Here is a 17,591-nt window from a genome sequence, read left to right on the forward strand (position 1 = left end):
ATCAATTCAAAGAGGGATGGATTAGTGGGTTTAATAAGGTGTATAATTGTATAATTGCCTTTGCACCCATGTGATATAACCCCGCTCTCTTTCACTCTCTCTCTCATATAAATACATACAAATTGTGTCATCACGTAAATGGACACGTGTCATTGAATCGTAAAGATTCACCTGTTTTATATTTATTTATTTATTTTTCACTGTTCGTTATTATGCAGTGGCGTGATTTATGATTCACAATCTCTGTGAATCATAAACCATCACCTCCCTGCCAGTGGCTAAAGTTTTTAACTTGGAAACTACTAAAGATTTGATTAACAATGGAAATGTCAGAAAATCATTTAGGAGGCAAAACAGAAACTTACTGAATCAAAATTTAATGGAAATTGTTTGTTTTTTTTAAAACTACTGAAGCAGAACATTTATTAGGAAATGAAAATAATTAAACATGGGGTAGTATTTCAAAACTACAAGTATTTCAACCTACAAAGCAAAGATTAAACATTTTCTAAAATAATACCTCTCTCTCTCTCTCTCTCTCTCTCTCTCTCTCTCTCTCTCTCTCAGTGTCTGGTGCTTTTTTAATGTCATTGAACAAGCATTTATGTTACTGCCTCAACAACAACTCTCAGAAACTGCCTCAGTGGTCACAGGAGAAGATCTTACTGCTGTTGCATTGTCCTACTCCATCTTCCGCAAAGCATTACAGAGAATTCCCATCTCACCTGAAACAAAAGTGACAAAGACTCTGCTTTATTATTATATATAAAAAAAAGCTGTGGAGATGTTGCCCAAAGAAAGGATCATTAAAAGCTTTAAAATGATCCGTATACTTCCCCATGATTATCCTTCCTGATGAAGACTCAAGTAACAGCAGAAAATCTTTTAACATTTAATTGACATTGGTTGGTTAATGTTGGCAACTTTGGCATATTCGGTATAGCTTTCCTACGTGCTCTTTATCTTCGACTGTATTTGACAACTTCTGTAGTAATTTAATAATTATGTATTTGTGTTTTTTTTATTACAGCTTTTGAATAAAAATAAGCTCTGATAATACTACAAAACAAACACGTACTGCTGATGTTGTTAGCCAGGTTCTGTAGCTGCTGTGTGTTGTCTAGAACCTCAATGCTATGAGTATAGGCATTGTAGCGCACAGAGAATGGTCTTGGAATGGTGGCAGCAAACTTTCTATAAATTGGGAAAAAAAACACATACACAGATGAATGACAGGAAGACAAAGGTTATCTGTTTTAGGAGCTTTAGTTTTCACCATCACTTTACCTGACTTTCTCTTTGGCATCCTCAAAGCTTTCAGCCACAAAGTAGACTGGCTGGAACTCAGTAATGGGGTATTTCTGCATGCAGGTTTTCTCTGGGTCAAAGGCCATGATTTTTGGTTTGTCAGTCAAACAATACTGCAAAAAAAAAACAAAACAATGAAATGTCTTAGTTCCCTACAATACAAGAATTTTTCATTTCATCTTAAATGGTGCAGAAGTTACAGAATGTATTTTAGAACTGCAGCAGCGCTTGAGCTAAAAGATCTCCTTCTGGGCAGACCATTACAGGTTGCCAGAACTCGCAAATGGGCTAATTAGTGTGCCCAGATTGTATATACCTTAATATCTATAAGGTAATGTGCTGGTCTCAATAAAACCACTGTATATAAAGTTTTGTGGAGTGGACTCACACAATATTAGACAATTATTGATGTATGCATAATTTCTTACCTGCAGCTCTCCAAATGATGAAAGCAGACCAGCTCCATAGGCTTTGATGTCACTGCCTTGCTTGCAAAGACCAAACTCCACTGTGAACCAGTAGACCTACAAGCACATCACTCTACTCACTATTGTGTACACTTGGTCAATAAAATAATGTCTTGATGTTAAAGGTTGATTTTACTGTCTCACTACAAAAAAATATTACTTTTATTTTAATATTATTAATTTTATTAATATTATTTATTATTATTATTATTGTAAGAAATCAAGTCAAGTCAAGTCAAGTCAAATTTATTTGTATAGCGCTTTTTACAACTGTTGTCGTCACAAAGCAGCTTTACATAATTAGTACTTAATAAAGAACAGAGACAGAGAAGAAAGAAGGAATAACATGAAGAAATGTCATGAAAGAACATCTAAATAATACAGAAGTACCGTTATGGAAATTGTGGGCCAATGCTGAATATTATTCACATACATACTGTACCAATGCCAGTGTCTATACAGTTACATTTATGAAACTTAGGTCGCATCTACATGAGTTAACATTTATTTCTATGGGGTTACAAAGATAGAAAACTAAACTAAAAATAGACAGTTATAACAGAATATTATGATCACCTACCTAATAGTGGTTCAATAATAACCACCTTTGAAAGTTGCAAAGCATTGTGACATGGACTTTATTAGATGACTGAAGGTGTTAATTATAGAGGTTATTTGGTCCTCTGTGACAGGTCGATTCATCTGTACAACTCCCTGGAGTTGTTGTTTCCCCTCATGGCATAAACAGTCAGCGGGGCACCGCCATTGGAAGGCACTCAATGTACGAGATGTCCATTCTCACCATCACTGCGGCAGCTCTAGAACTTACTCCCCAACTTAGTGGTTTTCGAGATGCTACAACCCTCAGCCCGGGACCCTATCAGTATGCAGCAAACCCTGTCACATGGCATCTGTGATGTCCTGGGCCAAGTTCATTGTTAACCAGGAGTGGTCATAATATTCTGTTATGTCTGTGACAGTAGGTGAAAGGTGGTAACATCTTGGAAACTGCTAACTTTGTGGGATGTTTTAGAGCTGCCATAGTGAAGGTGAAGTCCAAAAATGGAGAGGTACAAAATAATCGACGTGCCACTGTGGACCAGTTAACCTCTATAATGAATACCTTTTGTCATCTAATACAATCCATGCCACGACGTCTCGCTTGTATCATTTGAGCCAATGGTTGTTATTCCCACTATTAGATATAACATTCTGATATAGCTTCTAAACAACTCTTCTGGAGTATAACAGATACGCAAATAAAATATATCCGTTCAATGCCTATTTTTACCCAATGATCTGCTGATACCAATACAATTCCAGTGTTATTGTGTATCCATACAAAACAATACTCTAAAGAATGGTCCTTTACCAAACTGAACTAAAAGGTTATTTGGAGAACTAACATTAGAACTAAAAGTAGTTCTGCTACAGCTTTACTTTAAAGAAAAAATGTTGATACCTTCAGTTTTTGAGAGTTTATGTCATACTCACTGTAGCAAGCTTCTCAATATACTCATCTGGAGCAGCCAAGGAAGCTAGGCCAATTTCCTGAACAGGAAGACACATGATGTATGTAGGAATGTCTCTTTCTGATTTTTCAAACTAACTTAACAAACTAAACATTACCATGCTGAAACATGATATTTGCAATTTAGCATTTAAAAGCATCGAACCTGTGAGAACTGAGCAAAACTGGGGTCAGCAAACAGAGGAACATGGCCCAAAAGCTCATGACAGATGTCTCTGGAAATACAAAAAAGTTCAGAAATCTTCTGGCACAGTCACATTGACTAGCAGATGATTAACCGGCAGATACATCTGTACACTGTCTTGTTCTGATGTCCTGTGTATGTGTGTTCACGTGTGCACGGTGTACTCACGGCTCAGGGGTGTACATGGGTTTAGACTCATGCCGGATGTACTGAGTGGAATGGAACACACGGAAAGCTAGGCCAGCCAGGAAGTCACGAGAAGACAGCAGCCCAGCCACAGGGCGCAGACGAAAACCTGTGCATGCTGGGAAAAAAATCAACTTTATGAAGTTACTGCTGTTGTTATCAGCTGGTCCCGCAGTGGAACTGCAATTCACTTTAGCAGCATTTTGCTTGTTGTGGGTGCTCTTGAGCAGTGCAGCTATCTAAGCATTTGCCATCAATAGGATGAGATGGGAGTCCCAGATAACATAATTGGCCTTAATCTCTCTGGGTGGGTAGGATGGCCCTCCCTCTCCCCCCATTACTTACCATGATGCTAGCCGGTGGGTGTCTGTGGACACTGGCAGTTAGTGTTCACCTCTAAGCGTGTTCAGCTGTACAGTGATGTTGCATTAAAAGCATTCACTTCGAAACATCATGTGATTTAAAGTCCTAACTACTGCAAGGGAACTGGAAATGACTAAACTTTGGAATTACAGAGACGGCTGTAGAAACTGGTGGAGCTATTCTTTGAAAATAGAAGTTTGCAATAACACTTAATTAAACACAGTATAGTGAATGTGTTATTTCAGTGTACAGCACAATAACTCACACTGCAGGTAGCGGGAGATGTCCTCTAGCTGCGGGATGTTGTCCTCGCGGTAGCCGCAGTACTCTTCCAGCAGTGGGAAGATATGGTTGTGCTCGTGGCAGGCATGAGTTGGGTACAGCGTCTTTAGCTCCCTGAACACTGTCCCCCAAGTGGCCTTCTCCGCCTCTGTGTACTCCACACGCGGGATGATCTGACCACTAGATGATGAACATAAAAGGAATGGTGAGATTCCATAGAAAGAGTCATGCATTACTCAGAGATGCCACTCAGTGCTCAGAGATGCCACTCAGTGCTCAGAGATGCCACAATTATGGAAGTAGGCACCTTTGTGTATATAACTTTTTAATGCAATTAATGCAATCATAGGGTCCCTAGAGGACAGTTGAAACATGTTTTTTTATCATACTGAACCGTGTATTTATGCAACACTGTTACAGTGTTGTACTGTACTGATACAGGAATATGGGAGGACTCTGAAGAAAGCAGTGCGAATATAATTGTTGAAGTGGAAGAGTGAAAAAGTTTCTCCAACATACAGCACCAAAAATATTATGTACTTAGATTTGCATCATAAAGACTCAAAGTTGTGCATGCTAAATCCACAAGGTAGCTAACATTAGCTTTAAATGCTAGCTATAGTGAATATTAGCCAGGATTTTATCACATCTGTAGCTTGTTTTTCTGTGTTTAGATGTGTTTGTTTGTGATGTTTGCATTTAAAAGGTTTTAAAATCCACTATTGTAGTTTATTATCCTAACTGTATATGGATTCATTCACATCACAGTGTACCTGCTAAACTTGCATGTTTCCCCCAATTTCCCCTATATCACTTTTCAGTGACCCAAAAACTCTTACAGTTCCACAGAGAAACATAGATTTGAATTAACAGATACCATATAGGATATTAAGCCCTTGAAATCCCATTTCTATTCAGTACCACTAATGACTACCATGCAGACTATAGAAGTGTGTGTAATAATTGGTTGGATCTGCTGAGTCTTGGACAGTTACAAGGCCAGAAAATATGCAGCTACAGGTGAAGCTGCCAAGACCATCTCACATACTCCAAGAGTTGTGTAACAGTGTTTTCCTAACTGTCCTGGGCAGCGAAGAATTAGTCAGCTTGTTGTCAGCATAGTGTGTATGTGTGTGTGTGTGGGCCCAACTGCTATGTAAATGCGTGTTTCTGTAGTGGGCGTTTCATTGAGCACTCCTGGCCTTTGTAGTGTCATGGGAATAATGCAGCTCAATTACGATGACAAAGCTGCAGGCGCACCGGCCTGCGCCCAGCCCCTCTAATTTCCCCCCCTTTTGTATGGCCGGGGTAATTTTCCATAAAAGGCACACAAAACAACTCAGGGAAAGAACTAGAGGTGGTGTTGAGCCCCCGTGTGCCAATGTCGGAGAGAGGGAGAGAGATAAAGGAGAGGAATCTGAAGAGTAACAAAAAGTAGTCATCAATAGTTACTGTCTGTAATTGTAGGCAATGTCAGCAAATTCCTTTCGCCTGGCCCTGTAGACTGGGTCTGTGAAGCCCTGCGAACAACAGGCAGAAGAGAATGATGTCAGAGACTCGGGTGGGCATTCTAACACTATTAAGACAGACTGCAGTTCAGCTTTTAGGCCTCATCTCTCCACCAGCCTCTGACAATATTACTCATTCACGCTGGGCTCGGAGCAGTGAAAGACGTATTCAAATGAAGCCTTTGTAGAGTGTTCGTTGCTTATGATGAATGCATTTCAGTTTAATGGTGGCTGGAAAGGGTGCAATTATTTATAATTATAGGGGCTCAATTAAAGTGATGACATCAATTTGAGGCCGCAGACCGTTTCCATTAGAATAGAGAATGAGGCTGGACCGTAATCGTGGCTGCCTTTAGCAACACACGTGTGAACTACGCATCCCCCAGAAGCACACCCACATGCATCAACACAAAAAGTAAAGGCCACCTCACTCTCCCACCCTCTCAATCTCTCGCCCTGTCTTTCAACATACATTTAAACTTTATTCAAGCCCACAGTTTGATTAGAAATATACACTAAAAAAGCTCCAAAATATACAAAAAGGTAATATATAAAAAAGTTTTATGAATTCTATTACATGAAGGCTTCCGAATATCAATAGTAGCAGAATACAGGTACAAATCTGAATGACTTTTTTAAGTGCACATATTTCTTAATTATCGTAAAGTCGAGTTAAAAAAAAAATTATATATATATATATATATAGGATATTTTGACTACTTCTAATTTTTTCTTATCAGAAACTTCTTTATTTGACTGAAATGTGTAGACCATTAACACATTAACTACTTTCAAAAGTAAGCAAAATTCTGCTGATGTATATATTTCAACTACTAAACTCAATGCTTGATTTTCAGCATATTACAGTCTGGACATTTGGTCTCCGTAAAGACAATCAAAAATCAAACTGCGCCTTACCGGGTGATCTGCATCCAGCTCAGAGCCGTAGCTCAGAATCTGATTGGCGAATCTGTCCAGGTCTTGGATAGTTGAGGGGAACCATGGGACTGTGGACAGCAAACAAGGTCAGCAATGAACCAAAACACCAGTAATACTTTTATATCCAGTCACTAGTTGTGTGTTATCAGAGCATTTGGGGTTTTGTGCTGGTGTTCAGTAATAAGGTACATCAACACATAGCTTTGTTATCAAGGACACTTGATACAGTGCCCTCCATAATTATTGGCACCCCTGGTTAAGATGTGTTCTTTAGCTTCTAATAAATTGAGTTTTTTTCTAAATAATATAGGACCACGATGGAAAAAAAGAGTAAAATCCAACCTTTAACTCAAGTGAATTTATTTGGAAAAAAATCCCACATTAAGAAATAATTGTTTAACATCAAATCATGTGTGCCACAATTATTGGCACCCTGAAGTTAATACTTTGTACAACCCCCTTTTGCCAACAAAACAGCACCTAATCTCCTCTTATAATGTTTCACAAGATGGGAGAATACATAGAGGGATCTTTGACCATTCCTCTTTGCACAATCTCTCTAAATCATCCAGCGACCTGGGTCCTGTCCTCTGCACTCTCCTCTTCAGCTTCCACAGGTTTTCAATGGGGTTGAGGTCTGGAGACTGAGATGGCCATGGGAGGAGCTTGATTCTGTGTGTGGTGAACCATTTCTGTGTAGATTTGGCCATATGTTTTGGGTCATTATCTTGCTGAAAGACCCAGTGACGACCCAGCTTCAGCTTTTGGGCAGAAGCCACCAGATTTTGTTTTAAAATGTCCTGGTATTTCAAAGCATTCATGATGCCATGCACCCTAACAAGGTTCCCAGGGCCTTTGGAAGAGAAACAAGCCCACAGCATCACTGATCCTCCCCCATATTTCACAGTGGGCATTAGGTGCTTTTCTGCATACTCAGGTCTTGTGTTACGCCAGACCCACTTAGAGCATTTGTTGCCAAAAAGCTCTATCTTAGTTTCATCTGACCAAAGCACACGGTCCCAGTTAAAGTTCCAGTACTGCTTAGCAAACTGCAAACGTTTGCGTTTATGATTGTGAGTGAGAAAAGGTTTTTTTTCCGTGCATGCCTCCCAAACAGCTTGTTGGCATGCAGATAGCACCTGATACCATTTGTTGCAATTCTGTAACAGTGAGCTTTGGAGACCTTTTTATTTCTCCTATCATCCTCCTCACTGTGCGGGGTGGCAAAATAAACTTGCGTCCTCGTCCAGGCTTGTTTACCACTGTTCCAGTTGTTTTAAACTTCTTAATAATTCCTCTGACAGTAGATATGGACAGGTGGAGGTGAGTGGCTATTTTCTTGTAGCCATTGCCTGACTTGTGGAGGTCAACACACATCTGCCTTACTTGAATGGTATGTTCCTTTGTCTTTCCCATGTTGAAGAGAAATGGCCTCTGTGTCACGTCATATTTATACCCCAGGGAAACAGGAAGTTGTGAATTACTAATTAAATGTTCCTACATACTCTGATCAACTTCGTAAACGACTGTAGAATTGACAGAAATACTTTAATTACATTTATTTCCTAAGAAATGTTAGGGGTGCCAATAATTGTGAAACAGGTGATTTTATCAAGAATAATTATTTCTTAGCCAGAGATTTCTTTTTTCCCTTAAAATTCACTTCAGTTAAAGGTTGGATTTTACTCTTTTTTCCATTGTGGTCCTACATTATTTAGAAAAAAACTCAATTTATTAGAAGCTAAAGAACACATCTTAACCAGGGGTGCCAATAATTATGGAGGGCACTGTATATACTTGAGACACACAGAGCAGCTCTGGCTTCACACGGTGATGTTTTGCTTTATTTGTACAGCTGTTTTAGTGCATTATTGGTTTAAGTACTCTCACAGCTCACAGTAAAGGTTGCAGTTTATGTAATTTTATAGTCAATGTGCTATTTAGAGGACTAAGGGTCTACATTTTTGCTTGAAAAGGGAATGTATGGGAAACCAAAAACATGATGTTTTTTCAGAAAATAAGAAGGGGATTTCATGAAGAACCCCCCCCCCCCCCCCCCCCCCCCCCAAAAAAAAATAAAAAACACCCATATACTGTACTGTTATCAGAAATAACAACATACACTCTAGTTTGTGTCCTAATACAATATTAGACTCATACTCTAAACCCTATTTTTAAATTCAGTAATAAGTTTTACATTAGCACATACACACTGCTGACAACAACAAGAAATGGGCTTGTCCTTTCTTCAGTATTTATGTTACTTTATTAGAAATATATTAAGGACTATTTATTAATACTTAAGCCCTATGCATAGGCCCACCCTTCAGTTCTTCACTTTCATTATTACTTCTGCTGCAGAAATTAGCATCGGCCTCATAAACCCTAAAACAGAACCCTGTGGGACACCATAAAATGTGTTAAATACTAAACAGTTAGCAAATAATTCACAATGGTTTGTGCATTAGGACTAATGACTGAATAATACGTCCAGGGGTCAGTGTGTTAAATATAAAAGTACCCAGACCTGTGGTTTCAGTGCAATGTCACAAGCAGAACCACTTTTGCATCCACAAAGAACCTTGTTGAGTTTCTCAAGAACCATTAATTGAGAAGTGCTTTAGTGAACCAAGAGTGGTTCTACTGTGGCACTGCTCCAAAAAAACACTGTCTGGCCCCTTTATTTCAAGGAGTGTGGTGTGGATGGAATAGTGGATCAGGCTACTTTTGTGTTGAAGTCTTCGTCCTACAAGGCTCCTGCATTCCTAATCATTCAGATTCATGTTAACAGTTCTGCACTTATGAGGACATGGAAATCTGGATATGACGGCATGCTGACATGTTAACACAGATGAATGAGTTTGAAGGAAGCTGTACCCGTTGTAGACAGGAAAACGACTGATGATAACACTATGCAGGCCCCAGGCTAAGAGGCACAAATCTAGCTGTGGCGTGACTAGGGTGGCAAAACTGGATTTATTACTGTTTAAAGTAATACTGGACTCTGGTGGCCCAGTCATTGGTATATGTTTGAGCAGTGTGGTCTGGCCTGAGGCACACGGGACAGAAGCTAACGATGGCCTGTTGAGGACCCTGCAAACCCAGGCTGTCTCTGTGACAGCCATAAATATCCCCAGTCTCGCTCTGTGTTATCTTATCACACAGAGGCACATATTGTACTGGGGTCGTCCTGTTGAGGGCTACTGATTGAGTTAACATCCTCATTTTTCTGACTTGACATGATGAGTCAGTCGAGGGGACTTTTGGCGCGACACTGGTGCATTTCAGTTCCTCTCTAGGAGTCTGTTTGTGCTCAAAAGCTAAACTAATGTCATTTCAGAAGCAATCAATTAAAAAAAAAAGGGTCAAGCGAGTGAATTGTGCCATGCATCCATGTATAACATGCAGGGATGCACACAAACAGGGCTTTGTTCCCTGTCTTTGTGTCTCCTATATAGACTGTCTTATTCTTTAGCACTCAAGTGGCCTCTTTCAAGACTCATTAAGGACTCCAAATAAGGGAATGGAGAATGTAGCTGATTTTTAACCAAAAAATTTGAGTGACCAAGTCCTGTGTATGTTTATTTTGTACCTAGTCATGTTGTACTTGAAATTGTATATTTTTCATAATGACAAAGCAGATGTTTTATAATTCATAAAAATTCAGAATTAAAAAACAAAAAAAAAAGACAAAGCGCCAATGGCAAATTTGATCACCTTATCTGCATACATACCTTTTTACAGCTGTGGGAACACTGTTCTATTTCCAAAATGAGTTTACAAGAAAAAAACTATTTAAATAAAGTTAACGTAAAGACTACTATTACTATTGGCCCGTTCATCATGAAAGTTGTGTAAGTAATTTTGAATTATGTTAAAAAGTGAAAAACTATAATACAGATAAAAGTTTTTGTTTCAATAGCGACAGCATATGGGTCTTTCTAGAATTGGGGATCCATTTCACATCTCCTAGATAAACGTTTTGTTATTTTTCCTTGTATTTATTGGATCAATTTTGAATTATGTTTCATACATGTTTCAGGCATGTATACACAAAAGATTAATTAATTGACTCCCATTCCACATATTATTGACTGTCTCCATTTATTACTGACTCTGCCTCCAGGATTCATACATTCTACTTTTTCATGAAATAATTAAGTCCATTTTTATTTATTTGTGTTTGTTATATTAACAGTAATTATTAGATAGCTATTTGTTTCAAACAGTTCTAAAAATACTTTTGTGACTACCAGTGATGTAACTAGCTCCAGCAAGAAAAAATGCAGAAATCAGTGAGATATGTTGAACTGCTTGGCTAAGTATTTTGTATAAAATGTTCATGATAAATTAACAGTATCTAAATTATTGGTAAAATCTTTTTATCTTGAAATTGAGTGAATGATAATCTGTTGAAAAGCTTGGTTTTAGACGTGCCATGTGGAATCTAGTTTGAGGTTAGAACATTGAGTGGAAAATGTAAACTCTGTTACTGGTTTAAATGGTTAAAACAGTTTAACGATAACAGAGTTCACTGCTGAAAGTCCAATCTTTCCATACTGAAAATCTGCCCTCAATTGTAGAATGGGCCTCGGTGTGTGTGTATGTGTGATAATGTGTATCTGTTTCACCTGTGTCTTTCCTCTTGTTCCGTGACAGCTCGTGCACTTGGCCAGTGATCTCGGTGCGCAGACCCTCAATGACCTCATCCAGGGCCTTGGAGCAGGCAAGGTCTATGCTGATCAAGAACTCATACTCCTGCTTATTCTTACTTGATGGACGCGATTCAATGTGTGTCAGGTTGATGCCTTTTTCCTGCCAATTACATTCAATTCAATAAAAAAAAAATACAGATAGACTTTACACACTACTTTGTAAAAATGTACTCTGTAAATTTAGAAAATATAGCAAATAACAGAAGTCAGTTGAGGATTCACCATAATATGTTGTATATACAACATATTTTTATCATATATGTCATATATACATGATATATATGACATATGTCATATGTATATATGTGTATATGTCATGGTATATTTGTTGCACTCAGAATGCAGAATGATAATCTGCATTTTATTCACTTTACTGCATTTGAAATGCATTGTAGGGCTAATCCAGCTAGGCCTTCTCCTGAGTTTTACATTTTATACACTTTTATATTTCAGCATTGGCATTAGAATAGGTAGACATGTACACAAAACACATTACATCCATCCACAATTCTGCAACATTTTGGGCTGCAAATTAAAAAAAATATTTTTGTCAATCAAAGCATCAGATTAAACCTATAGTGAATCTGAAATATCACAAAATACCACAAATGTATACTGGTATTTAAAATGCATTCATTATAACTTTATCATAACTTTATCATTATTACTTTCTAAATCAGCTGTTCGCCCTCATACTGCAGAACAGGGAACTGTGCAGTGTTAAGGCGGTTCTAATGGCAGTATGTTTTTTTTTAAGATTCAGCATGTGCTGCCATTTACTGCCACAAGGGGGCTTTCCAACCCTGCTTTGTCACACTTTTTGTTTCTCAGAAATTCTCTAATTTTCTAAAGAATTCTTTGGTGCACATCATTTCTTCATTTGACATGTAGTTTATGGGCCCACACACACAGCCCCTGATGTTATTTAGCATTTTACTGACCATATAAGAATGCTTTCACACATGCTTTCACACAAACTGCACTATACTCCTAAATTGTTCTTTAGTACTGGTAATTGCTCTACATAGAACCAAGACAACTGAAAGAATCATCTAGATGGTTCTTCAGATAACACCTTTTGCATCTGGTTCTATACAGCACCAAAGAAGCCGTAACTATTACAATAAATAAAACAAATAGTACTATACAAAACCCTTCTTGCTTAGAGTGTAATTCTAATAGTCTTATGCAAATGTTTGGGCACCCTGGATCAAATTACACATGTTCTTGATTTTCTAATCAGCACATATTTAAGCACAATTACTGTTTATTGGCTTAATTTAACATATTGCAAAAAAAAATAAAAAACCTATGTGGCATGTGCCATAGTAACGGCACATCAGATACCTCACGTATTATTTGATGCTCAGGTTAAAATCAGAAGATAAAAAAGAATTGTGCTATAAAACAACATAACAGGGGTGCCCAAACTTTTGCATAAGACTTTTGTATATATCTCTTGTGTGTATTTTCTGAATTGTAGCCAACAGTACATTTTCTCCTTTATGTAACCACAGGCACATTGAGAAAAGCTCTGCCACAGACCCCTAGAAAACTGCAGCCCGTTATTAAAGCATCAATGTGTTTTTTATTTACAGACTATTTAAAGGAGCATGCCCCTGACGCTATAGGCCCAAAGAGTAGGTGGATCAGGCTGCGTGAGTGCTCTCTCCTCTGTCAGCTTTCATCTCCCTCTGTGTTAAATCTTACTTTTCCTGCCTCTCTCTCCCCATCTGGAACCAGTTGGATCCCCATGGATGCTGCCTACTTCCAGACTCACACAAGACAACACACACAACAACCCTGCCATTACTTTTACTGTTGTTCAGCCTCGACTCTGGCCAAGGAATGTTGTGAATGGTTTAATTTCTCCACAGACCTCTCAAGTTTGATGTGAATTGCACATATGGCTGTGTTGTACAAGTCATTATGAAAAGACTTTTCATTTGAATAGGGCTGACAAAGTGTGCTTGTCCAGTATAGGCTTGTGTCTTTACTGTACTGTTGGTCAGTTTTCTATATTCTTGGCCTGGTAATACATTTGGAAGCTGTTTTATAAAGGCAAAGACATCCAGGTGACTCTTAATTGCTATTCACAGAAAACAGGAAACACACATTTTGAGTGTGATCTGTTTAAAAATAATGTATAAAAAATAAAGGTGTAAAAAATGATTCTATGACAAGTCAATCTGGCAAATAATCATTTAGGCATTGTCTTTATTTTACAGGTGCACAGAAGAACCACTTATGGTCCCCAAAGAACCTTCTAATGGATTCTATAACCCCTTATGACTTGACTTGTATTACAGCATTAGGATTACTAATCAGTAACTACATGCAAAGCAATGCAACTGGCTGAGTTGTTCCTCAGTTATACCAGTGAAAAAAAAAGCCAGAAACAGGTGAGATGAGTTCAAGAGGTTAAAGGAACCACATTTGTGAGAGTGAAGATGATTTTTAAAGCTCCACATCCTGTAAATGGTTGAGTTTTTCCCCTAGAACCATGTGTCCAAGCCAAGAGTCCCTTAAGAGCCTTTACCATGTGCTCTGCAGCCTTAGGCCTCAATTAGAGTAGAAAACTGTCTGCTTAGGATGTGTGTAAATGAGCCAAATGGTGGGGTGTGTTGGGGGAGTTGGGAGGCGGTGGAGTATGGGGTGGTGCTGGGATGTCAGCGCATGGATTTGTCGGGTTGTCGAGGGGTGGAGTGGGTGGATATAGGGTATTTTATGTGAAAAAAAAAACTTGGGGGTGGTGGAGGAGGGGGGGAGGAGTAAGGGGTGGAACACGTCCCTTGGAAGCTCATAGGTCCAGAGCCGGCTTTTAAGATTTACGAGCGCACCACATAAGATGATGAACTGGCATGCGTTTGCTATCGATTGGCACAAGAGCCGCAGGGGAACAGCGCACGTCTGTGAGTTGGCCCAAATGACCTGCAGTGCACAGCTACCAGGGTGACCATGTCGGTGACACTAGGATTAGTGTATCGAATGTTTGTTTTTGAGGGATAGCGTGTTGCTTTGATATCATGCTGCATTGCACGTAGGTGCTGGAAAAGTCAATAATGTGTCAAAACAGAACATGTACTTTGATACAAGTTGGAAGGTAGTGAAGTGAAAGCATTGGTCACAGGGGACATAATGCCATCTAAATGTCTGCCAAAGATCGGTCTGATTTGAACAAACAATCACCTTTGGTTCATGGTTGACCTCATGTTTGTTTTTAGCCTTTGACGTCTGGATCAGTCTGTACCTGGCCAGTGTTTCCTCTTTTGTCCCCTGTGTAAAGCCCCCTGGGTTTAGACTGCAGATGAGTGAGTGTGATATATATATATATATATATATATATATATATATCGTTTTTTGGTTGGTTGGTTTGTTTTTTTTGTGTGTTTTTTTGGTTTTTATAAGCATGGTCTGAACAATACAAGCCCTACGAGACGACCTACTTCTCAGAATGAGGTCAGTTCTAAAGCGGTAGATAAATAGTAGTAGTTAAATAGTCCTACTGATAATAGATTGATTTGGACAACGAGACCATGTGAAGTATAAACTGTGACCTCAGAAAAAGGGCTGTTCATTGCCAAGAACGCTATGATACACATTACGATACAGAAGTTATGATTCAATATAGCAAAGCGATATTTAATGATTTTTCCTAATTTATTTTAGAGTGTCATAGTATAAAAAACACATCAACATATGCATAAAATCTGAGTAAAAGAAAAGCGGTCAGATTTTAAACACAACACAAAATGACCTACCAGTCTGCCACCACTGTCTGCCACCAATCACCAATGCATGTAAACTATTAATTAAAAAGACATCTGGTGTTGACTGCCAGGTTTAGTAGGTGTGTTTATGCAGGTAGGTCATCCAACTGTGCTGAACATTGGCCTTTTAGGACCAGAATACCCTAAAATACCCTTGTTCTAGACTGATATTTTCAAAGATGCTTGGGTTTGCTTGGTATGTTAAGAGCAGGGATTTTAGTGTAGGTGCAGACTTGATGCACTTACCTCAAAAAGCCTTAAAGCCTTGGCCAAGGCTCCCACCTCCTCTTTTAGGGAAAAGATGCAGGACAGAACGCCTGATTTGTTGGTCTGCTCCTCCAGGTACATGGAGGCCTGCTGAAAGAGACAATGGAAGACTGAGAAACAGTGAAATATTCTACCAGCTTCAGATCCACAGTCCAATCACATGGAAATGCAGAAATTGTCCCTGCCATCAAAAACATTAGGCTAAGAACTTGCAATTTGCACGTGGGCACTGTATAACCATATCTAATCACCAGTTAACCCTGCACCTGAGGGTATTATGTAATGTTTTGTTGGGATCGATGTGACCGGTTTCGTTTGTAAAGTGAACCTTCTCTTCTGTGTGCATTAGTAACGCTACAGGCAGAGGGGCTTTACAAACTCATGACTATCATCACCTTCACATTCCAAGGACTTACATTCCCAGGGTTCGGAAATATTTCAGTGGGCATGACATCTGACCTCTGTCCCCTGACTTTGGTGATAATCCACTATGACCATTTTAAGAGAATACCAGGATTTTCTACTCATACAAATATAACCTACATGCAAGAGCTATACATAGACATATGGCTTATATTGCTTAAAGGACATTAACAGTCTGTGAGTAAATGGATGCAGCCAGCAAGCAAATCAAAACAGTGCTTGAGGATTTTAGGCACTAATCAACAGCTGCTTATTTTGATGCTGTTCAGGAAAACAGGAGTTCTGCTGACTTCACTGAACAGTTCAGCTGACTGACAACAACTGCAACAATAGACTACACAGCACTGGATAGGCGCACACGCATGCACGTAAGCACCCCCACGCGCACACACACATAGCGTGTACATTTATTTACCTACCGGCAGTACAGGCTCATACATTTACAATTTTAAAAGTATTAAGTGTATGTATTTTTTTAAGTATTATTTATATTATTAAAATATATACATGCATATAAGAATATATATTATTAATACATATTAAACGTATTAGGACTCATATATTTTATATATACCGGCACTCCGCCGTCTCCATTCATCTTGCTGAAAGCCTTGTCCATTCTTGCTCTCGTTCTCTTCTTAACTGTTGAGGTTGGTTGGAGTTTGGAGTCTCTGGTCAGTTTTGCGCAACGAAGCCAGAACTTTAAAGTTTTTACTTCGTCACGTGACACTCCCACCCCAAACCCCCCACTCCCCCCCACCCCACAAAAAAACCTGTCCGCTTTATAAATGCAGCAAAGCACGAGCCCCCGTGTGAGCTAGGAAAGGAGCACCACGAGAGCACAACAGCAAACCAATGCTGTCAAAATCAAAGCCTTTATAAAATGATTTATTTGCTTTTTCAGACTCAGTCTACATATTAAATATATTGTATTATATATAATATATAATACATTATTATATATAAAAACTGTCTAAATAGCATAAAACGAATTGCAACACTGAATATTATACCATACCCAGACCCTTCACTGTTATTGAGAGAAAATCATGCTCAAACCCTTGTTTGGGACACAACACTGACACTTTATTAACACGTTCATAATCACAACACACATCGTAATGAGGATTTCTGAGGATTTCCTTAGTGTAAATCTACTTTAAAAACACATAGAAGTTCCTATGATTTGATACTTGGTGTGGTAATAACAACAGCAGCAACACCAGGCAAGTTCAATAATTCAGTTATTTAAAATAATCTGCTTTATTATAGACAATATTAAAAAAAAAGTCAGTGTGTCAGCTCTGAAAGTATGGAGGAATGAACATATTCTGCATGATGAAAACTTGTTTCCTCCTTCCACACCCTCCGTGAAAATCGAACCTGTACAGTCTCTTTCTGCATATTCCCAACACCACAATGGAAGCATTTTGGCTCAGTCTCCATTTTACAGAATTGTATTAGCTCTGTGACATTTGGAGGCATTTGAACTGAAAAAATCCTTTAACCCTCTATCTCATCAACTGTGAAGCATGGTGGTGGTAGTGCAATGTCTTGGGAATGCTTTGTTGCATCAGGACCTGGATGCCTTACTACCATTGAGAGGACTATAAATTCTAAGCAGTCAGGCAATGTGTTGTAATTGCTG

General features: G+C 38.7%; 1 protein-coding gene across 2 annotated transcripts; it reads right to left on the bottom strand.

Moving 5' to 3' along the window:
* Positions 1–681: 681 nt before the first annotated feature.
* On the bottom strand, positions 682–16,562 carry pah (phenylalanine hydroxylase). Of its 2 annotated transcripts, none has more exons than XM_072673898.1 (13): positions 16,518–16,562; positions 15,500–15,607; positions 11,400–11,583; positions 6,748–6,836; positions 5,774–5,841; positions 4,305–4,501; positions 3,659–3,794; positions 3,452–3,521; positions 3,270–3,326; positions 1,737–1,832; positions 1,288–1,421; positions 1,079–1,194; positions 682–725 (listed from the first exon to the last, which is right to left on the bottom strand). In XM_072673898.1, the coding sequence occupies exons 1-13, from the start codon at positions 16,560–16,562 to the stop codon at positions 682–684; spliced, it is 1,344 nt and encodes a 447-aa protein (XP_072529999.1). The 2 variants fall into 2 exon arrangements, with proteins under 2 accessions (XP_072529999.1, XP_072529998.1); XM_072673897.1 differs by having other exon boundaries at positions 15,500–15,610.
* Between the last annotated feature and the right edge of the window lie 1,029 nt (positions 16,563–17,591).

This window comes from Salminus brasiliensis, chromosome 2 (genome assembly GCF_030463535.1).
Source record: "Salminus brasiliensis chromosome 2, fSalBra1.hap2, whole genome shotgun sequence".
Classification (NCBI taxonomy): domain Eukaryota; kingdom Metazoa; phylum Chordata; class Actinopteri; order Characiformes; family Bryconidae; genus Salminus; species Salminus brasiliensis.

Bases quoted from the DNA above. Each gene is read 5' to 3' on its own strand.
- pah (XM_072673897.1), bottom strand. From the start codon at position 16,562: ATGGACAAGGCTTTCAGCAAGATGAATGGAGACGGCGGAGTGCCG. The intron at 5,842-6,747 runs GTAAGGCGCAGT...TGTTGTTCGCAG, and splicing joins AGCTGGATGCAGATCACCCG to GGCTTCACAGACCCAGTCTA. The intron at 4,502-5,773 runs GTAACTATTGAT...TTCATCATCTAG, and splicing joins ATTGCCTACAATTACAGACA to TGGTCAGATCATCCCGCGTG.